Below are 22,780 nucleotides of genomic sequence, written 5' to 3' on the forward strand. Positions count from 1 at the left end.
ACTTGACTCCCCTTTCTGCAGAGGATCTACATCCATCCCTGTCCTCCTTCAAAGACCAGAATGTGAGTCTGTGATGTACTCAGCCTTAGACAACGAAACATGAACTTACGTTTTGTGCCATTCCATGGGGCGCGCAGACACCGCCCTGCTCTCCATAGTATTGGCGGTGTCTACCCAGAATACAAATATCAAAAAATTCAAGTGACTGTGTGCTTTTAAAAAATTGTATTTGAGGGACAGGGGAGAGGAAAAGAACAGGAAAGAAAAATGCTGAGTGAATGAGTTGGTATCAGGAACCTATTTTTAAATCTGTCTTTATGAAACACAAAAAGTTCCTGGCAATCTTTAGAACAGTGCCATCGGTTTTGTCACATATAAACCCTCTGGTGATCCTCAATTAATCAGCAGGGTCCCTTAACTAGATATCCCTTTCTTTAATCACTGCCAATAAATTTATGATCAGTTCTATACAACCATATGATCCTGGCGGTTTTACTAGCCATAGTTATTAGCAACAATAGTAATGAAAAGAGGGCGCTATTATTGTATCTTTTCTATGGAAAGCCCGGTGTGTATATTTCATCTTCACATATTCCCTGAGGCAAATACTACTATCTTCATTTTACAGGTGAGGAAATGGAGGCTTAGAGAGGGCAAATAATTTGCTCCAGGACATATAGTAAGTAACACAAGAGTGGGTGACTTCAAAGCCAGTCCACTGTGTTAACTATTCATAGGTAGCCTTGATTCCTAATGGTTGAATGTACTTTTTAAAAATCTTAAACTTAAATAGGAACCTAAAAAAAAGGTAAGAAATATTTAGATACCTTGACATTTTGATCAGAACATCAGACCACCCGAAATGAATTCTATGGTGTTTCAGTTCCATGTTTACACTGTGGAGAAGTCTGGTCTGAGCAGGAAGCCCGTACACAAGAGGCTCAGAGAGCCTCCTTACCCAGCTCCTCCCATCCCTCCCACATGGACCGCAGGAAGGACATGCACATGACACAGCTTAGAGGGAGAACTGCCTGTTGTGTAAAAGCAGGACCACCTTAGAAGGACACACAAAAATGACAAATTGTGTGTTTCTATCTGGGGGATTACTTCATGCAATGGTTCTCCAGAGTTTTACTGTGAAAACAACAACAATAGCTACTGTTCCCCTAAGTTACCTCCCAAGGTAGCTTGTAATTTTCTGCTAGACTATTTGAAATAATAAAAATATACTTGGGATCCCCATTACTGCCACTGGGGACTCTTAAGTGTGCAAAGATCCCACATTGGAAGTCGTGTCCCTAGTATACAAAACTGGCGGGCTCTCACTCTTTGGGCCTCAGGTAACAGCCGCCCAGGGATGGAGGGAGGAGGACGTGTTGCCTCAGTCTAGAGAGCACCACAGATGAGATGCTGTGGTGACCTCCTGAGACCCTGTGGAGTGGCGTCTGATGAGTAGTAGTAGTTGCCTTTATTTGCTTTGGAACCCTACTAATTCTTTTCTTTGGGTTTCCAGATGAAACCAGGTTCTCTGTCACACCAGAAATCATCTTTGAAGGGGATACGGTAACTCTGGTGTGCGAAAATGACGTTCTGTCCTCCAACGTGTCCTGGCACCACGTGGGGAAGCACTCCGACATCCAGAACGGCAGCCGCTTCTGGGTGTACACCACCGTGCTCAACAACCTGACCTCGGTGTCGCGCCTCACCGTGTTCAACATCACTCTGGGGGACGCGGGTGGGTGTCTGCCCAGTAACTCACTGGTGGGAGGGAAGGGATGAAGGGCTCAGAGACAACAGACCTTAGAATGTGTAGAGAGCATTTCATCTTCAAAAAGGAGTCACCAGGCTCGACTTTTCCAAATTGAAAATCAATCCCATGGCATTTCAAGCCAAGCAAATTAGTCTTGGGAGACAAATATAGTTTTCCACATTTACTGAAGCTTAGGAGTTTGGAACCTGACACAAAAAACAGACTTATGCTCTTAATTTTTTAAATTTTAAAACAGCTCTGTTGAGGTAGAATGGACATGTAATAACTATGCATATTTAAAATGAACAATTTAATAAGTATTGATTTATGTGTACCTCTGAAACTATCATCCTAATCGGGAGAGTACGCATTTCCATCACCTCCCCTCAATATTTCCTTGTCCTCCATTGCAATCCTTTCTACCTGCCCCTCCTTGCCCTTCTCCCCAGCAACCTCGGAGCACAAGTCTTAAACCTGACATTCTAGAATTGAATAAGCCCACGAGAGTCCAGAGGCTAACAGGGGATCTTTTTCTGTGAATAAAGTTGGGTTGCAGACACCTGGGTCCTATCACATCTTCGTGGATTCTGATTTTGCCAGAGTTCAGTAGAATGCCAGAATTATCCAGTCTTCTAGTTCTCCAAGGCTTTCCAGTTTTTCCTTCCCACCTCTGTCACCCCACACATTTTACTTACCAGTAAGTAACAAGTGTGAGATTGCCTTGTGGCATCAGAAGTACCTTCATTGGCCTTCGCACTTCCTGAACGTTTCTTCAGGGATGTTAGACCAAGTCTCAGATGCATTTGAAAATGATGTTTCTCAAAGCACTGTCATGACACATGCCATGAGGCTGTCATTCTAAGTATCAATAGTGATCAACTCATAGTAATGAATGCTTCCGTGTATTCCATGCAGGTGAATATATTTGCAAACTGACCATAGATATTTTTGAATATGAGTCCAGAAAAAAGATTAATGTGACCCCCATCCGAATTTTGGCAAATGAAGACATGAAGGTGACGTGTGACAACAGTCCCGTTTCTCTGAACTGCTGCAGTGAGATCAATGTGAACTGGAGTAAAGTGGAATGGAAGCAGGAGGGGGAGATAACCATCCCAGGTAAGAATGTCCGATGCCCTTTCGTGGCCAAGGAAATATGGGGGATGCCGTGGGTGGAAGAGGAAATGTCTGATGGCTGTTTCTTTCTAGACTTCAGACTGTGAAAAAGTACTAGGTTTGATGCCAGCTCCCGCTTAGCCATTCTAGAACAAAATTCCAAAAATATATGCATATATATGTCATGCTTGGATCGTCAAGGCCCTGGCAGAGAAGATCCAAGAGGGAGTGACATGATGACTTAGGTCCATGGAGTCTGCTGCCTACGGAAAAGCTTGTCCCCACCTTCCTAGCCTTTCCATCTTCAGCAAAGAGCGAAGGGTTAGGTCAGCACCTTTGCTTTGGAGTCTGACTTGGAACTTCTCATTTCCATGTCTCTTCTCACTTCTCTGCCTTTGTATCCGCAGTTTCTCCCATGTTATCTAATTCTGCGTCTCTGGTTTGTTTGTTTGCTTGTTTGTTATCTCCCTGTGTAGACCTATTTACCGCTCAATTGTCTCATGTCCTTTTCTGATCCGTTTGCTTTCATTTTAGATCTGAGATCTGACTGAAGTTCCCCACCCCCCAGTTTACACTGGTGAATGACAATGCTACTACTAATAAATTAAAATAGCAATACTAACTCTGTTTGCCATAACAGTTTGTGATAAACCAATTTTAAAAAACAACAACAAACATGTTATTACTTCTAAACACATTTTAAACTTGACCACAAGTTGGAAGCTGGAAGTTTTTTTCCATCCAGTTTTCAAAAAGAAATTGGGGTCCAAGTTAAATGACTTAGTCACAGTTGGCACAATAGGAAAAGGCAAAGGATTGGGACTCACTTCTAGCCTGGTGTCATAGGACCGGTGTTTATCTGGGCCAAACTCTCTCCCCATGCCTGGTGGCCAGCGCTGGGGCTCGCTGACCCGGCAGTTTGCACAGAGGCAGAGACTGCCTTCTGCCTAAAGCCCTCATATAATAATACCCAACCCACCCCTTTAGAAATGACAGTATTAAGAGTCAATACTTACCCTAAAAAATCATTCCAGTAAAGTGTGGCTTCACCCGTGAAATGCATTTGTGATGGTGGAGACTTTATTTTACAAAGCCTTTGCTATCCGACTATATTAGATTATGAGATATAAAATAATGATCAATTGGCATGCACCTCTTCCTGAGCACACCTCTTTTGTAAAGCCCATCTCAGCTGGTATTTGTATTTGACTTTAAAGCCCCCAGAAGAATGGGAAAGGCATCTGGTAAGTGCTGAAATGTTGACACTGGTACATGTAGTCACTTCCTTGATTGTTAAGGAAGAGGAGGTGTGGGCATCCTGAAGGAACTGCCAGCTGGGAGAAAGACCTTGCATAGTTCTTGGGAAAGCGCATAAGCTTTCCAGGGTGAGAGGTGAAAAGTGTCGCCCTCTGGCAGACAAGCCAGGAAGTCTGCGGTGCAGATGCTCAGAGACCTCTCTGTGGCCACCACTTCTTCAAACAGTCCCCATGCCCAGTGCGGGCTCAGCCAGCCTCAGAACAATGGGTTTCCTGTCACAAGGCTGGCCGCCTGGGGAGCTGCAGAAATCAGTTCTCTGATGAGTTTAGCCTCTGTTCTGGGTACCCTGCCCTTCCTCCCCCACCCCTCTCTGCAGCAATTTTGCTCCAAGTTCTACAGGTGATTTCAGAAGCCATATTTCCAGGCCAGTAAGAAACAATCTAGCTAATTCACTCCGAACATTTGGAACAGAATGTGTTACCTCATCTCAGAAACACAGTGTTATTTTCAAAACACTCTGGCAAGGGATAAGACAGAAAGAAGTAATCAGCAAAGGTAGGATTTCTAGCTTTAAGGGGAGAGGGTCTGTTGAATAGGGAGGGATTTCTGCAGTTTTTCAAATCAACAGACACCAACTATGATATTAATAATAATGGTAGCAGAAGTAATACAGTTGCTCCCCTTATCCATGAGTATACGTTCTAAGACCACCCCCACATGGATGCCTGAAACTATGGATAGTACCAAACCCTAGATGTACTGTTTTTTCCTAGACATACATATTTACAATAAAATTTGCTTTATAAATTAGGCACAGTAAGAGATTAGCAATAATAACTAATGATAGAACAATTATAATATATGGTAATAAAAATTATATAAATATGGTCTCTCTCTAAATATCTAATTGTACTGTTATATACAGCGTGCATAAGATTTCATCGTGCTACTGAGAATGACGTGCAATAAAAATTTATGAATTGTTTATTTCTGGAATTTCCCAAAATATTTCTTAATATTTTCAGGCCATGGTTGACTGTGGGTAACTGAAATAGCAGAAAGCAAACTGCAGATAAAGAGGGACTACTGTAGTATTAATGCTGCTACTAGTAGTAGTAATAGCAGAGATAAAAATAGTTATTATTATTAGCGCAGCTTCTCATTTTTCTATATCCAACACTAGCTTTGACTGTGTAGGAATGTATTGACAAGTTGGGGGAATTGAAGGGCAACAGAGTTGATAGTGTTACCATAGCTCTTCTTAGGTGGCATGATGGTAAAAAAAATAATGAAATCTAATTCCCTTTTGCCCACAAGCTAGAATGGTTCCCAAATGAGTTCATAAACTTCTTCTTGGTCCTGCCTACCCTATTTCCTGGCTGGTCTCATGCAGATTACTCATAAAGCAATTGAATCTTTACTAGAGGGTGTCAGCTCCTTCTTGGCAGGCTGGCAGACATGTGACAGCAGGGAGCACCAAGTGACTGGTGAGGGAGGGACAGCCTCAGATTCCACCGTTCCCTTCTTTGTCTCCTCTTCCCAATTGCCCCACTTACGTTTTTAAGCTTATGTTATTGTGGCTGCTTGTGCGCCGTCTGAAATGTTATTTTTGCAGCCAAATAGCATGAGGAAGAGATAAAGAAGTGAGACCACCCTTTTCCCTTGTTGACTAGAAATCAGTCTTGTGGTGTTCATGTCACTTTATGTAGCCTCCATGTTTGTGTGTATTTTTCAATTTTTTTTTCTTATGATTTATTTCTAGTTTCATACCATTATGGTCAGAGAAGATGCTTGATATGATTTCAATTTCTTTTTTTTTAATATATTTTATTGATTTTTCACAGAGAGGAAGGGAGAGGGATAGAGAGTTAGAAACATCGATGAGAGAGAAACATCGATCAGCTGCCTCCTGCACACTTCCCACTGGGGATGTGCCCACAACCAAGGTACATGCCCTTGACCGGAATCGAACCCGGGACTCCCCAGTCCGCAGGCTGACGCTCTATCCACTGAGCCAAACCGGTTTTGGCTCAATTTCTTATATTTATTGAGACTTGTTTTGTGTCCTAACATGTGGTCTATCCTAGAAAATGTTCCATGTGCACTTGAAAAGAATGTATATTCTGCTGCTTTGGGATAGAATCTCTGCAGATATCAATTAAATTCATCTGATCTAGTGAGTCATTTAAGGCCACCATTTTCTGGTTGGTCTTCTGTCTGGAAGATCTATCCACCGATGTCACTGGAGTGTTAAAATCCCCTACTATGACTATATTACTATCAATCTCTTCCTTTGTGTCCATCAACATTTGCTTTACATATTTAGGTGCTCTATGTTGGGTACATAAATGTTTACAAGGGTCATATCCTCTTGTTGGATTGCCCCCTTTGTCATTTTGTAGTGTCCTTCATTGCCTCTTACTATAGCATTTGTTTTAAAGTATATTTTGTGAGATGTAAGTATTACTATTATAGCTTTTATTTCCTTTCCATTAGCATGAAATATCTTTTTCCATCCCTTTATTTTTAGTTTGTGTGTATCTTTTGTCCTGAAGTTGGTCTCTCTGGACAGAATATACATGGGTCTTGTTTTCTTATCCATTCAGCTACAGTTTATAAAGTGCCACTAGGAGTCCGCCTGCCTCAGGGACTGAGGCGAGACCAAAGTAGAGAAGCAACTGGAAGTACTGAAGCATTCTCCATGCTGGCTGCAAGAAAGGGTCACCCTTTTTGTTTTGCTTTTTAAACACCAGGTGTCAGGGTTTCACTCTAGAGCAACTAAATTGGAATTGGGTTTGGGCTCCAGGCTGTGGCATAAATTCTTAAATGTCACTGGAGATTTTATTGGGCGAAGGGGAGCAAGAGCCATGGATTTGGTCTAATCCCTCATTTACACAGGAGGACAAGTCTCCATGGCAGTGGCAAAAGTCTCCCTCCTCACCCACAGCTCTTTCTCTTTCTCCTTCGTGTCATTCTCTGTTGCTAGCGATGCCACAAACGCGATTTTAAATAATGATTCCTCTACTTGAAGGAATGTCCACCAAATTGAATTTTAAAAAAAGAAAAATAAATTGTGCCAAGTCTTAAGTCCTGGAATAATTATCCTACACCCTGTGCTTTTCAGTAGGACAGTGTCTAGTCTCGGGAAGCTGTGATCCCAGCTCAGCCACGTGTCCTTTGTCCTGATGCAGGACAAGTTGGGGCACCTTGTAGACTCCCAGGCTTGGTCCATTACATAGTGATAATGGTACCTACTTTACAAGAGAGGAGAAACACTGAGATGATCAATGTAAAATATTTAAAATATACCTGAATGCATTGCGTCTGCCACAATAACTATTTTCTGATCATGACGATAGCTTTCAAAGCCAGCCCCTCACTTTTCCTCAGTGTGGCTGGTGGGAAATTTTCATCGGATATGATCTAATCTTGAGCAGCGAATTTGTAATTGCATACCATCTCTTCTCCAGAAAGCACAGTACCAGCTCATCAGCTGCACTCAGTACCCTCTAGGCAGGACCCTGAGGTGCACAGCCCCAGGGTGTTGTATGAAATACAATGGGAATGCTGCCAGTTCCAAGTTCCCACCTTTGTTTTCTGAGTTTGCCATCTCTCTCTCTCTGGAGCCTTATCTCCACTCTTTCCCTACAGGGTTCAGCCTCACAGAACTACTGGTTTTTCCTGAGCAAGACCAGCACACTGCTGCTTCTGTACTTTGGCTTCCACCTGTAATGTCTGATTTAACTGTAGAATTTTTTCTTGAAGCAAAATCTGTGTGTTTGTCTAACTTGAGGCCTGCCCACCTCAGCACTAGTGAAATTTTGGGCCAAATCATTCTCAGCTGAGAGTATCTGTCCTGTACATTGCAGGGTGTTTATCAGAATACTCACTAGATGCCAGGAGCACCCCCCAGTTGTGACAGCCAAAAATGTCCCCTAATATTGTCAAGTGTCCCCCCAAAAGGCAAAATCACCCCTGGTTGAGACCAAATGTCTAATGCATAAAGCAGACCTGAATGGAGCTGCTTGAGTTAGAGAAAGGGTTGGCAGGGGAGGGTGCTAGAGCCCAAATGGCTTATTACCCCCAACCCAGCCCCAACTCCTAAAGCAGGTTCACAGAACACCATGTTCTCCAAAGAGTACCGACTCATACACACCCCCAACACACCCTCACTGCACACACCAGAACACCACAGCCACCATTTCCATCTATGTCTTTCAAGCCTAGAGCAAATCTTCCCGCTCCTCTGAAATCTTCCAAATAAAACTTCCTTCCTTTAATCTTCATACTGTAATTACTTCTCTCTTATGAAACCTATCTACTGGATATTATAATTATTTCTGTACATATCTTTATATGCCCCATTGTTCATAGCTCATTTTCTTGCACATTAGTTTGGTGAGAACGCTGGACTTGAAGGATGAGTAAAAGTCAACAGGAGGAGGGAAGGATAATATTACAGGTGTGAACACGTAGGGTATGAAGCTACAGGCATGTTGAAGGACTTGACCTAGTTTTTAAGAAAGTGATGTAGAATCAGATAAAGAGTGCAGAGGCAGATTGAAAGCATATGTGAATAAATACATATACCACACTAAGGAGATTTTAGTTTGTTTTGAAAGCAATGGTAAGATTTAAAGGTAAAAGGAGAGAAGTTGGATGATAGGGGCTGAACTTTAGAAAAATAAAATTTAAAAACTAAAAATAAATTTTGAGGTAGTGTAGCCAATAGATTGAAGGACCATATAACCAAAAATAGAGACCCACTTACAACAGCATGCAATTGGCAGATAACTGATAATAGGGCCCAGGTTAGTGACCATGAGTTGGAGTGGATAAGACAGTTATGAGATGATTTAGAAGTACAACCTAAAAATTTTTACAACTGGTTGGAAGTAGAATGTGAGGAAATGCAAGTAATTAAAAATAACCTTAAGATTTTTAATTTTGTGGACTGCCATTGGCAAAGAAAAGACACATGAGTAGATATACAGGCTTTGTCTGGGGAGGAGAAAGATGAGTTCCAGTTGGACATGTTGAATTGGAGATACCTCAAATATCAAATTGACACTTGGGAATTCGCTTCTAGAGTTTCCAACAAGAGTGTTTCTCTCTCTTTTAAAATATTTTTAAATTGATTTTGTAGAGAGAAAGGTAGGGAGAGGGCGAGAAAAACATCAATGTGAGAGCAGAACACCAATTGGCTGCCTCCTGCACACCCCCTACTGGGGATCAGGCCGACAATCCGGATATGTACCCTGACTTGGAATCAGACTAGCAACTCTTCAGTGCACAGGAAGACACCCAACCAACTGAGCCACACCGGCCAGGGCAAGAGTGTTTCTCTTAGAGCTAGAGTGGAGAGTCATCCAAATACAGGATATAATAGGAGCCAAGGTGTGGATGACATTCCCCGGTGAAACAGTAGAGATAAAGATAAGGGTCAATATCAGAGTGCTTGGGCAAAGCCAATATCCTTGTAAACACCAAGATTTACAAAAGGAACAAAGGCAAAGAGCCTGGGAAGGAAACCCAGAAGGAGGGATGAAGAGAGAAGAGAAGCAGGAGAGACTGTGGAATTGAGTAGCCACGTCACAGAGAAGGTGGTCAGCAGAATGGGTAGCATGAGAAGAAGCCAATGAGTCTGGGAAAGAGGAGATCACAGGGGGCCTTAAAGGAGCACTTTAAGTGGAGAATAAGGGAAAGAAGGTAAATCACAGTGGTTTGATAAAAAGTAGGAGTTGAATGCTAAAAGTGGCAAATGCAGAAGCCTTGTGGGTATGAAGAGAGGATGAAAATGCAGTGATGGCTAGAGAAGCTTCCAGATTAGGAAAGTTATTTTAGAAAGGGAAGACAAGAGCTGGTGCTTAGCATGAAAGAGCCCAAGGAAAGATTAAAGACATAAGGGAGAGGAGAGTTAAAGGATGGCATAGGGCCTGGGGAAATTGGAAGACATTGATTTGCAAAAAAGAAGTGGAGGGGTGAGCCATAGAGATAAGTAGGGACACTTATGCCTATGAGCTAGGAGGTAATTTAGTCAAGTGGGTGAAGATGGAGATCAATTTCATGTTTTGAACAACCATTTGGGAGACAGGGGAGAAAAGCTGGTTACATATCAATCAAAGTATTTCAAATACCGCTGATTATCCAGCCAGGGCTGAACAAGATGCATTTATGCTGGAGCTAATCAGAAGGTTTATTCTTTTTCTTTAATTTTTGGAAGGTTGACAGTGTTTGAAGGATGCTACAGGGGTCCTCAAACTTTTTAAACAAGGGGCCAGTTCACTGTCCCTCAGACCATTGGAAGGCCGGACTATAGTTTAAAAAAAAAACTATGAACAAATTCCTATGCGCACTGAGGGCCTGGGACGAGTTGGCTGCTAAGCAGGACAGGCAGCGGCACCCGGTGGGCCGGATAAATGTCCTCGGTGGGCCGCATGTGGCCTGCGGGCCGTAGTTTGAGGACGCCTGCTTAGGAGTTCATGACAGTAGGCGATGTTAGAAGAGGGAGAGGGTGGAGTAGAAAACATTCACCAGGAGGGTTATAAAGCCATAGGCAAGAAGTAAAGAGGGCTTGGAGGGCATGGCATCTGGGAATGAAAATCAAGGTATTGAAGAGGATCTATTTTGAAGGTGAAACAGCTGCTAAGCTGAGAAAGCATGAAGTTAAAGCTTCCAATAAAGCATATAGACTAATAAGATGGAAAAAACTATGAAAACATTTCTCAAATAAGATGAATATCAACTGTTCCAGTCTTGTTTCTTTCTCCTTTCAATAATAATAATAACAGTCTAAGTAACCTGATTTTTTCTTTCCAGTGGAAATCATGTCCAAAGACCTTGCTTCTCTTTCTTTATTTTTCACATTCTAACGACCATCACTAATGGGGTAGGCCCCAGCCAGGCACCAGTCTAAGTGTTTGTTTTTGTTTTTGTTTTTTAAATACTTAGTGTTTAAAGTATTAATGAGTCTCCTTCTTCCCCCATTGACCTCTCCTTGGCCGCTCCCACCCCCCAGTACATGCCCTCACTCCCCCTACTGTCTGTGTCCATTGGTTATGCTCATATGCATGCATACAAGTCCTTTGGTTGATTTCTTACCCCCTCATCCCCCAGTCTTCCCTCATAGGTTGGACAGTCTGTTTGATGCTTCTATGTCTCTAGTTCTATTTTTGTTCATCAGTTTATGTTGTTCATTATATTCCACAAATGAGTGAGATCAAGTGTTTTTTATATTAACTCATTGTACCTAACTACAATCCTGGTCTGTGGTTATTATTATTTCTCCTTATTTTACATTTGGAGAACCTGAGGCACAGAGCAGTGTAGTGACTTTCTCAACAATGCCCTGCCAGTAATTGCTTGAGGTTGGGATCTGTAGCCAGACAACCTGGTTCCCAAGTCTGCAGGCCTAACCACTACACATTCCTGTCACCTCTCCCTCAAAGAGAAAACACCTAACTTAATTAATAACTCTTTTTCACTGACTCGGCCTCTCTGCTACTGACTCAGAAAGTCAGCCAACTGTGACAACAAAAGAACTGTTTGTGTCATTGCAGGGAACTCTGAAGCAGACTCAGGTTCCAGCTGCAGCAGGTACACCCTCAAGGCCGATGGGAGTCAGTGTCCCAGTGGGTCTGCTGGAAGGACAGTCATCTACACGTGTGAGTTCATCAGCTTCCACGGAGCCCGAGGCAGTAAGAGCATAGAAGTGACATTCACGTCTGTGGGTAAGGACTCTTACTAGCATTTTCACCTCAAACCCAGGGCTGCCAATCAACTGGGAATATCCATGAGCCATAAAGCAGGGCCTTCCCTGGTGGTGGGAGTGTGGTTGGGGTGAGTCACAGAATGGGGAACAGGAGAGGATTTCCCTCTGTGTCATTTCAATTCACACGAAATCTTTAGCATAGGGAAGGGTAGGGTGGGCAGCTGGCTGCAGAGAGGGAATAGCATGCCTTGTGCCAGTGCAGAAAGTGGACCAGGAACTAGTTTCACACTTAGTCCTATTGAATCTTGAGTTGACAATGAGTCTAATGCCTCTAGTTACCCCCTTTCCCTTCCATAGTTTCATTCTCCCTTTCTTGAATTCTCCCTCCCTTAGCCTGGCTCATTCCCCACCGCCCTTCCCTCCCCTGTCACCTAATCTAGGACGCATGCTTCAGAAAGCTTAACAACCTGGTACTTTGAGGTTATTTTCCAGTTGTAACAAGTACTTTTTAATATTTCAATTAATTCAGCTTATTTAGGCTGCTTCAAAATAGAATTTCTTCTCCTCATATCATAACTTCAGCCCTATCTGCACAAAGAGGGCAGTCAAACTTGTTTTTCCACCCATCTTAGAAAAACGAACTATGTAGCTAAGTGATGAACAAGTTGGAGAAAGGACTTAATATATAAATGGACTTGTTACTCTTGTTCACATTTCCTATCATTGTGACCTGGCATTTTTACAAAGAGCAAGGTTAGGTTTATCTGAAAACATTATTGTCATAGGTCCGTGGGTTTTTTGAGCAAAGTGCAGTTGTCTATAGTGAGTGCAGTTGTACATGGCACGTTTTCACGCTGGAACCTGTGTCCTTAGGTGAGCTTTGGTTGTCTTAGGGGCATGTTTAGCCTCCGCTGAAAACCACTGGTCTGGTATTTGGACCTCATCTGAGAATCAAGAGGATGGGATTCACAGGTCCAGGGGCCTTTGCCTTTTCTCTCTCACAGAAGCCACTCCACCTCAGAAAGCTATCCCGAGGTCACTGCCGCCAGTGAGGCACCGCCAGGGACACTTGAACCCCAGCTTCTAAAGGGGACTATAGAGACCCCTGATCTTCATGATGGTGACTGAGGATAAGCTTATACACTGATTGGAAGAGCAGGCAGCTTCAGTGAGCTCCAGGCACAAATTGTTCACCTAAAAAAGACAGAAATGAATGGCATTTTGAAATGTCAACTGTGTAAACGATATGCTCCAAGAGCCAGAGGCAAAACTAGTGAGACATTCATAGAAGTTTTTATATTTGTAAAGGTCTTGTTAACGTTCTCGGTGAATAACTCCTCATGAACCTATGAGGACATTCTCAGAAAGAGGAGTAAATGTAGAGACTTATGGTTAGGGTGCCTATATGGCCCCGTTCGCCTGAGACAGTCCAGTGATCCCTTAAGCTACTTAAAATGTAGCTTCAGAAATCACTCTTGCTTAGTATGTAGACTCGGTGCTAGATCTAGAGGTTGAAGTGCTGGGGATGCAAAGACACAGAAGAGAGTCCTGTTCTTGCGGGGCTCGCATTTTTATGGAGGAGAAATATAGAAAGAAAGAAATTAAAATACAGTGTGTTGTAACTGAGACCCTTGGTGTCCCCTGAGGTGTCGTGGAAGAGGTTGGAGGGGAGCTTGGGTTAAGTCAACATCCCTAAGTTTGCAACCTTTTGCCCTGCTGATCATCAGGAGATAAATCCAGCCACAAAGGGGAAGTGCACGAGCTCCTAAGGCATGTGATGGAAATGAGTACAGTTCAGAGCACCACCGGGATCAGCCTAGAAACAAATAAAGCCCAGGAGCAGCAAGGTACCAATCCCGCGTTGACACAGTAGTCAGGACGGTCCACGCTTCCTGTCTCTATCTTAAATTTCACTCATGTGTTGATGGCACCAGAAAGACTAAACATTGTGCTTGTTGTCGGTTTTCTTTTGTCTGTTTTGTTTGCATTCTTTCAGCCAACTTAACAATAACCCCGGACCCAATTTCTGTTTCTGAGGGACAAAACTTTTCTATAAAGTGCATCAGTGATGTGAGTAACTATGATGAGGTGTATTGGAAAACTTCTGCTGGAATTAAAATATACCAAAGGTTTTACACCACAAGGAGGTATCCTGATAGAGCGGAGTCAGTGCTGACTGTGAGGAGCTCGACAAGGGAGTGGAACGGTGAGTGAAAAGCCAGTACTACTCTGCTGCCCGGAGCCCTGGAAAACATGCTACAGTAGTTCCTATCCACGTTTATACCCATTTTACAGATGTAGAAACTGAGGCTCAGAAAGGATAATAAATACACCTAAGCCCCTATACCTTAAGTTGTCAAGCTAGGACTGGAACTTGTCTTTCTCATTCTAGAGCCTGTGCTTTTGCCATGAAGTTAAGAGGATTTTTATTAAAAGTACTTTTATCAAACTCTTGGTAGTGTTTCACCCAATTTCGGCATCAAAAATCTAGGTAAAGGATTTATAGGCCTGGATCCAAAGGAAGAAACATTTTTATTTCCTCTATTTCTCTGTATATTATTCATGTTGGGAAGATATGCAAATCTTTGGGGGAAAAAGATAATTTGATTGAACTACTATAATAAAAGCTGACATTTATTGAGCCCTTACTATGTGATAGACACTGTTCTAAGTGTTAAAGTGTGTTAATTCATTTAAAACAATAAACTGAGAGGATAATGCTATTATTATCCCCATTTTGCAGATGGAAAAGCTGAGGCTCAGTGAGGTTAACTAAGTTGTCTAAGATTATGCATCTCATAAATGGCAGTGCCAGAGTGAAACTCTGGCTAGTGGCTAATTCTGAACCACTTCACTCTGACGTCTTTCACTAATTGTAAGGTTAATCAGCCTGGATTCTGTGAGTCCCCAGTCTTCTTCATTTTTTCCTGTGAAGACCAGGAAACATTGTAGAAATAATCAGTTATTGTTTGGCTGTAGTAAAACATCAGGAAATGCGAGTATTTCTCTCCTATGGTGAACTCACACCTAGTTCTGCCCAAATTGTTCTTTCCTTCTATAGGGCAATAGCTTGGGAGGAGCCATAGCTTTCCCAGTTACAGTCGTTTATTAAACATTCTCATATTCAAGTGCTAAAAAAACCTAGTCTCACCTAACTCAACTACACTTTCATTTTAATGGAATTTAAATTTCCCTTCCCTCCCAACAGAACTGAAAGGAGTTTCTTCTTGGTTTTGTTCTGCCTGATTTCCCTCCAGTTAGTTGCTTTTCTGGCTTCTCTAAAGATGGGTAAAAGAGAAGAAATGTAAAATAAAAACTAAAGTAAAATAAAATAAAGGGTCTTACTAAATTGTAGGTACTCTTTTTATCTTCCTGTACCGTCCCCATGATAGGTGCTCAAATGGTGGCTCATCCTCTGATGAGCCCTAATACTCAGTGGGAAAAGGTCCTTTCCAGAAACTCAACCCAAGTACTGTCACAGTCCACTCTGCCACACCAAAAACTGGGCATGCAGGCTGCTCCTGCTGCAGCCTCCCCTTTTACTCCAGCAAGGTCAGCCAGCATCTCAGCATCTTACTTTTAGACTTTTCTAGGTAAGAGTGAGACATCAGACATTTAATTCCAGAGTACAGAGGCTGAGCTCTCCCAAGAAATCTCTCTCTCTCTCTCTCTCTCTCTCTCTCTCTCTCTCTCCCTCTCTCCCTCTCTCTTTCTCTCTGCTCCCCTCCTTCTCTTTCTCTTTCCCTCCGTGGTGTCATGGGGTCCTGGAAATTGAAGAGCCTACTCAGAGATGGAAAGAGGTGGCATCACAATATCACAGTGTTCCACCTGGATGACAACTCTCTTCAAAGAACTTGCCACCCCAGCACACACCAAATTTCCCATTCATTCTCTGGTTAATGAAAGAGCCTTGGAGTAGGTATTGGGAACCTGTTTTGAAACCCAATTCCCCCTAACAGAGTGTATGACTTTGGATAAGCCACTTAATTATATTTGAAAGTAAGTGAATATTTACGTGGCCCTCGGTTAGTCCTTCAAATACATAGAGCACTCAGGAGGGGGAGTCTATCAAGCATTTTCTTACTCACTGTCCAGGAAGGCTTGACAGGACAACTAAGCCTCTTCTTAATCTTCTCAGCGAACATCTCTTGGGAGTGATGACTTAATTCCATCTCATTCTTGCTTCCTTCCATCCAGGAACCTATCACTGCATATTTAGATATAGGAATTCATACAGTTTCGCCACCAAAGATGTCACTGTTCACCCGCTGCCTCAAGAGCCGAACATCATGGTTGATCCTTTGGAAGCTTCAATCCCATGCACAGGTTCCCATCCCTTCATGTGCTGCGTGGAGGAGGATGAAGACTACAAAGTCACTTTCCAAGTGGACGCCCTGTCCTTTCCTGCTGGTAAGATGCCAACTGCTGAGTTGTTAGGACATAGTATTTCCTACATGGGGAGTCCAATAGTTTACTCTTAAAGTAGACATGGGGATTGCTTCAGAGACAGAATATAACAGAGTGAATTCCAAAAGCCATTATTACCTTCTATTTTGCTTTATTATTCTTGGCTTGTGGCAAAATCTCGAGAGTTTGTGAGGGTGGAGAGTCTGTTTTTGGAGGGAGCCATTGAAGACAGTATTAAGGTACCTTCACAGGTCTTCCACTTCCTCAACATAGCTGACCAGACATTCTGATAGGCCCTCCCTCCAAGCTATGAATCAACATACCATAAAAGTACCACAAATCCCCTTAAATGCACAGCTGAGCAAACAAGAAAGGAAGAGATAACCAAGCGCCAAACATAGAGAAAAACTAAAGATAATGTTTTAGCTAAAATTGGGCTTCCTTGAGAGCATCTGACAATATAAGAAACCCAGAAACTTGGCTTTTAAGTCTCTGAAGGCCATGGAAGGAAAGGTCTTCCTCCCTATGCAGTAGCTAAGGCACCCCTAGCCCACCAGCACAATGCCAGGACCCTCAAAAGGTGACATGCACATTTTAAAAAATAGACTAGAAAAGCAAAATTCACCTGCCAGAGTTAGGAACTTAGCCTCATCTCCAGGTGAGCAAAAACTTTCCCTGAGAATTATAACTGCCTTGCCCTCATTCAGGTTTGGGGTTTGAATTTATACTACCTATGTGGTACAGAACTCCAAACTAAAGAGATGAAATGGTCCATTGGTAGCACCCTATGGCACTTGGTAAAAAAAAAAAAAAAATTCAAATCCTCTCTGACAGAATGTACCATCACTCAAGATCCCTCAGGATTCCTACAAATGAAGGTCAACCAAATATGAACTCACACCCCCAAATGTCAAAACACAGACACCATCATGAGCAATTTACATTTATTCTTTCAAGAATTATTCTTGAAGACCTGCTCAATGCAAAACATTCAAGTAGGCCATGAAAAGGAGAAAAAGCAGTTAGGGCACATATACTAATATGTAGACGAGCTCATGTCATAAAAGATAAATGCATATAACATTAAATATCCAAATGAACAATATAGATCAAAAGAACACTGGAAGTTCATAAAAGTAGGGACCAAGAGAGTCTGGAAAGTTTAGAGAAGGTTGCATGGTATCCATCTGGAATCAATCTGGACATTGAAACATTCAGATATTTCAACATTCTGTGTTTCACATGCATACATCCAGTGCTCTCTCAATGTGCCAAACACTGCGCTAGATCCTGGGAGGGATGTGGAAAGAAAAATAAGACCAGGTACCTTCTCTTCAAGACCTCATGGTCTAATGGAGGAGGCAGATCCATAAAAAGGCAACTCTCAACAACATGGTGAAGGCAAGACAGGATAAAGGCTCAGGACCTGATGGGATTTACATAGAGCATTCTGAAAGGCATTCTGCTTGTCCCAAACTGTACGGGCACAGAATGGTGAGGTTTTGCTAGCATGCATACAAATGTGGGCTTGCTTACTTGTAGGCTGGAGGCATTTAAAAAAAACCCCTTAAAAATCAATATGCCACATTCCTGGGGAAATGTTGCACAAGTGTATCCAGAGAGGGTCATTTTAACAAAATGTGTGCTTTGGAGACTCATGTTGTGACTTAATTCTTTCCATCATTCTGCCTTAGCAAAAGAAGTTCATGGAAAGCAAGTGTGCTACAAATTCAATTTCATGGCAAAATCAATAGTTTCCTGGTGTCCAAAACATGTCGACCTGTTCTGTCACTTCACCAATGCTGCTAATAATTCAGTCCGGAGTCGGTCTATGAAGCTGAATCTGGTGCCTGGTGAGAGCATTTTCAAAAGTGTTGTACTCATGGGCAGGAATTTACCTATTTGTTCATGCCCTCATTCATCCATTCAATAATATATGTTGAGCACCTTCCTATGGCATGCCTTAGGCCAGTGGTAGGCAAACTCATTAGTCAACAGAGCCAAATATCAACAGTACAACGATTGAAATTTCTTTTGAGAGCCAAATTTTCTAAACTTAAACTTCTTCTAACGCCACTTCTTCAAAATAGACTCGCCCAGGCCGTGGTATTTTGTGGAAGAGCCACACTCAAGGGGCCAAAGAGCTGCATGTGGCTCACAAGCCGCAATTTGCCGACCACGGCCTTAGGCTAAGCATGGGGGATTTGAAAAGAAATAAGCCAGGTTTCCTAGTTCCATGCTTGGGGAGAGATAGATGTGGTCAAGAATGTAAGTGCTAAACTAGACTTTGTGGGTGGCCAGAAGAGGCTGCCTGGTGATAGGTGGGAAGGAAGTGATCAAGAAAGTCTTGCAGATGAAGTCATATTTCAGCTGAGTCTGGGAGGCTACACACTGCACAGGGCAGATACGTGCCTGAATTCCAGACGGAGAGGTTCTCATTTACTTGGGCTGTAGTGAGCCTGGACGCTGGTATTTTCTGAGCTCTCCAGGTGATTCTAAGATGCCAGAGTTGAGAATCCCTTAGGTGAAGGCATTATATCCCTAAGGCGCCTAGAAACCTGAATATCTCTTATTAGGATGAGCCCCTATTAAGCTCTCATTATTTTCCATGGCTTAGATAGTCCAGGCAGCAGAGAGAAGTTTCCCGGGGACTGGAGTTGGGAAATAAATTCTGTTAGGAAAAGCAAGGGCAGATTAAAGTCAGATGTGTATGGAAAGCACTAAGAGGCTTTGGAAAGCCAGGGACAAAATAAAGACATGGGCTACCTCCAAAAAAGTCACTGAAAGTAAAGGGAAAAATGAATTCAAACATCAAAATTCTACCTGGGCCAGACCCCATTTCCACTTTCTTTTCTCCTCCTTTCAGTTGTCCGTTTTGTCTCCACGTTTCCAATGCAGGAGAGAACATCACATGTCGAGATCCCATAATAGGTGTGGGGGAGCCTGGGAAAGTGATCCCGAAACTCTGCCGGTTCTTGAACCTGTCCAGTAGCCCTACGAGTCCTGTTGGTGGCATCACGACCTACAAATGTGTGGGCTCCCAATGGGAGTTGAAGAAAAGCGACTGCATTTCTGCCCCAATAAACAGTCTGCTCCAGTTGGCCAAGGTGATCCTCAAACCTTTGACTCTGAGCTCTTAGTGGGGTCATCTGTCTAGCTTATCATGTCTCAGCACTAAGGAAAATGGGCTTTGGGCTGGTTTGTGTTGCTCTCAAAACTACTTGTATTTGTTTCTTCCCCCCCCCCCCAAAAAAAAAGGACAAACCAAGAAATGCTTAAAAATTGTTTTAAATACATATATCAAGGTAACAAAATATGTGTTTTGCCTTAAAATCAGCCATATACCTTTACCTTATCTTCTCGGTATCTTCTATTCATTGCCTGCAAGGCGTAGGTAGTATTATCCTCACTACTTGCTTTCCTTTGAATAATTTTTGTATTAAGCAAATAGCCCTGATATTTTAAGAAAGAGGAGCAACATAAACAAGATTGACCATTGCAAAAAAAAAAAAAAAAAAAAAAAGTTGGGCTTTATGCTTTTACAGGTCTGAGATTTCCTCAATCCTTAGAGGTAACCAGTAGTTACAGAAGAAGGGACTAGCTTGCCTCTCTTACCTAGAATAGAGGTTACTGTCACATGGTAAGGGAAAATTCCTTTCTTTCCATCAAAATAGATAAATTCCACCTTATACTTAAGTCATTGAAAGTTAGAGACTCCCAAAATTCCATGAGTTACAATAAATAAATACTGATGAGGCAACTAATGGGGTTATAGCAGATGGTGACATCTTCGGACAACTGGTTCCAAATCTTCTCACCCTTGGAGGGAGAATTGAGGAAAAGAGGTGATATTGACTTATGTTTTATCTAATTTTATCTGTTTCTCCTCTTGTCTTATACCAAATTCATTAAAAATACCTACTATGTATAAAACATTCTTATAGATGCTATCAGGGTGAAGAGGCCAAATCTGAGTTGATAGATAATATGACGTTAAATATATATTAATTTTGGTTAGGAGAATCAGGAAGTGCTGCTTGAAAAACTTGGCATCTGAGTTGGACCATGATGGACAAAGCATTGGAGATATAAATTATCCTAATTGAGAAAGATAGAAAGTATAATTTGAACTCAACATTGGGCCATAGTACCAATTCTAGATACCTAGATACATTGTCAATGGAAAAGAGGCATGCTGGCCTATCCTGTTCCATTGATTTATCCATTCCACGTATACTGTTGAAAACCTACTGTGTGCCAAGTTAGATGTCTATTCTATGTTAGATATTATGGGATATGAGAAGAACAAAAAGAAACATAACATATTTTTCACATTGTTAAGGAGCTTATAATTTAATTGGAGACATTGAAATTAGAATACAAGATGACTTTCATAGAGATATCACAAATGTGAAGTATACTAACTAAGTAAGATGAATATTTATGCATTCAAAGGAATAAATTTCCATGTTGGAACACTCATCAAGGTTCTTCATAGAGAAGATCTAACCTGAGTTAATTCTTTAATTTTAAATATGAGTTATATAGAAAACACAAGTGTGATGATTACAGATAGGGTGATGATATCATTTATCATAGAGATCAGGACATTTTTAAAAAATAAAAGAGTGTCTGTTAATAATTACATGATGACAGAAGATATATGCCAGAACTGTTGCAGGAAAATTGGGACAGTCACCCACAGAGGAAATGATTATCAAAAGGAAAGAGTAGCCAATGTGCTTCCATACGGACCATCTAAGTATCCGTTTTATTCAACTTTAATCTAGTTCTCTAACAATCACACCTGCTTTTCCTTTTTTTTTTTTTTCAATCAGTCATCAGGTTGACATATGTTTTTCTGTTCTCCTATGTGTGAGGTCTTATGTAATATTCTATTTTGAAGGGCACACACAGTTTAAGAGAAAAGTAGGTTATTTTATGAGATATACTCATGGGAATGGATAAAAAAGGAAATTATGGATAGGAGAGATTTTGTCATGGACAGATCAGTACGATTTGATGACCAAACTGATTGACAAGTGTTTTGTTGGTTTGTGTTGGCTTTTGTGTTGCTAGGCTTTGAGCAAGAGCCCCTCTCAGGACAAGAAGCTGCCTACATACCTGAAGGACCTTTCTGTCAGCACAGACAAGGTGGCACATGAAGTCAGTTCATCTCCGGGGAACCTGGGAGCCATTGTTAACATCCTTGATTTGCTCTCAACAGTTCCAATCCAAGTGAATTCAGAAATGATGATGGTGAGTTTGTTTAAGCCTTTCAGCAGTTTGGGGTCTTGTCTTTTCACCCCTCAGGACTTGTGGTCAAGAAAGATAACACCTCCCCATTATAGCTTCTTCTCTGTCATTTCCAGAGCAGTGTCCTAGTTATGAGAGTCACATAACATGCTCTGCTACCTATGGCTTTTAGGATATCAGGGGGGTGTTTCCTATATTCATTTTGGGACCTTAAGAAGATTTCTTTAGTGAATCTCTGCTTTAATATCTTCATTAAAATAGAATGAATTGTTATCTTCTTTCTAGGAAAAGTAGGAATTAAAGGTTTTCAGAATAGGATGCTCAAAGGTCTAGCACTAAACATGAACTTTGAAGCAGTCAGGGTTCTGGGAGGAAAGAGAATTCACCCGCAAGAATGCTGATGATGCTGATGAAGAGACTTGAATGAAAGGTTGTTTCAAGACATAAGGCCAGGATTTTAAAAAAAAAGGGGGGTAGTTTTGAGGTATTCAGGGACCAGCAACATTTAGGAGCCTTTACTGCCCCTGGGACTAAAGGAGAAAGAGGAAACAGTGTACCCACAGCTGAATGAGAGCTGAATCCCTGGAGAAGGGCTCACTCAGCAAGAGCTATAGTCTCAGAGGGACATAGCTATTGCCAAAGATGTGCTTAGATGGTGTGGATGGGGGAGTGGGGTACAGTGGGTAGTAGAAAAATCTATTTCAACTTTTTTCTTCTCCCACCATCTCATCCCCTGCTAGTGCTTCCCACTGGCCAAACCCAACCAGGGACTAACTGGCAAGCAGTTTGGTAATAAAAGTCTAAGGGGATTATATAGATTTCCTAGGGCTGCTATTCCAAATTGCCACAAACTGGGTGGCTTACAATGACAGAAATTTTTTCTTCCAGGGTTTTTAAGGATAGAAGTCTAGACTCAAGGTGTCTGCAGGGCCATGTTCCCTCTGAAGGCTCTAGGGGAGGAGAGTCTTTCCTTGCCTCTTCCAGATTTAGTAGCACTAGGCTATCTTTGGCTTGTGGCTGCCTCCTTCTAATCTCTGACTTGCTCTTCACAAGACTGTCCCTGCTCCATTTATCTTCTCCTTTTCTGTCTCTTATATGGATAATTGTCATTGGATTTAGGGCTCACCTAAGTAATCCAGGATGATTTCCTATCAAGATCCTTATCTGAATTACATCTTGGAGACCTTTTCTCCAAATAAGGTCACATTCTATACACAGGGTCTGTGTATAGAACATATCATTTTGGGGGCCACTAGTCGACTTAACTATAGGCCTCATAGTTT

The 22,780-nt window shown here is 42.0% G+C and overlaps 1 protein-coding gene across 6 annotated transcripts in view; it reads left to right on the forward strand.

Moving 5' to 3' along the window:
• ADGRF5 (adhesion G protein-coupled receptor F5) overlaps positions 1-22,780 on the forward strand; it is a 104,482-nt gene that overhangs the window by 75,263 nt on the left and 6,439 nt on the right. For 3 of the 6 annotated variants that reach the window (XM_080663995.1, XM_080663996.1, XM_080663994.1), the window contains exons 9-17: positions 1,514-1,735; positions 2,666-2,869; positions 11,683-11,853; positions 13,562-13,681; positions 13,831-14,040; positions 16,032-16,244; positions 17,936-18,094; positions 19,140-19,348; positions 21,321-21,500. In XM_080663995.1, coding sequence (XP_080520121.1) covers positions 1,514-1,735; positions 2,666-2,869; positions 11,683-11,853; positions 13,562-13,681; positions 13,831-14,040; positions 16,032-16,244; positions 17,936-18,094; positions 19,140-19,348; positions 21,321-21,500 — 1,688 coding nt within the window. The remainder of the gene's footprint in view (positions 1-1,513; positions 1,736-2,665; positions 2,870-11,682; positions 11,854-13,561; positions 13,682-13,830; positions 14,041-16,031; positions 16,245-17,935; positions 18,095-19,139; positions 19,349-21,320; positions 21,501-22,780) is intronic. The other 3 variants (XM_080663998.1, XM_080663997.1, XM_080663999.1) reach the window with 1 other exon arrangement.

The sequence above is a fragment of the Plecotus auritus genome, assembly GCF_963455305.1.
Source record: "Plecotus auritus genome assembly, chromosome: 4".
Lineage (NCBI taxonomy): Eukaryota > Metazoa > Chordata > Mammalia > Chiroptera > Vespertilionidae > Plecotus > Plecotus auritus.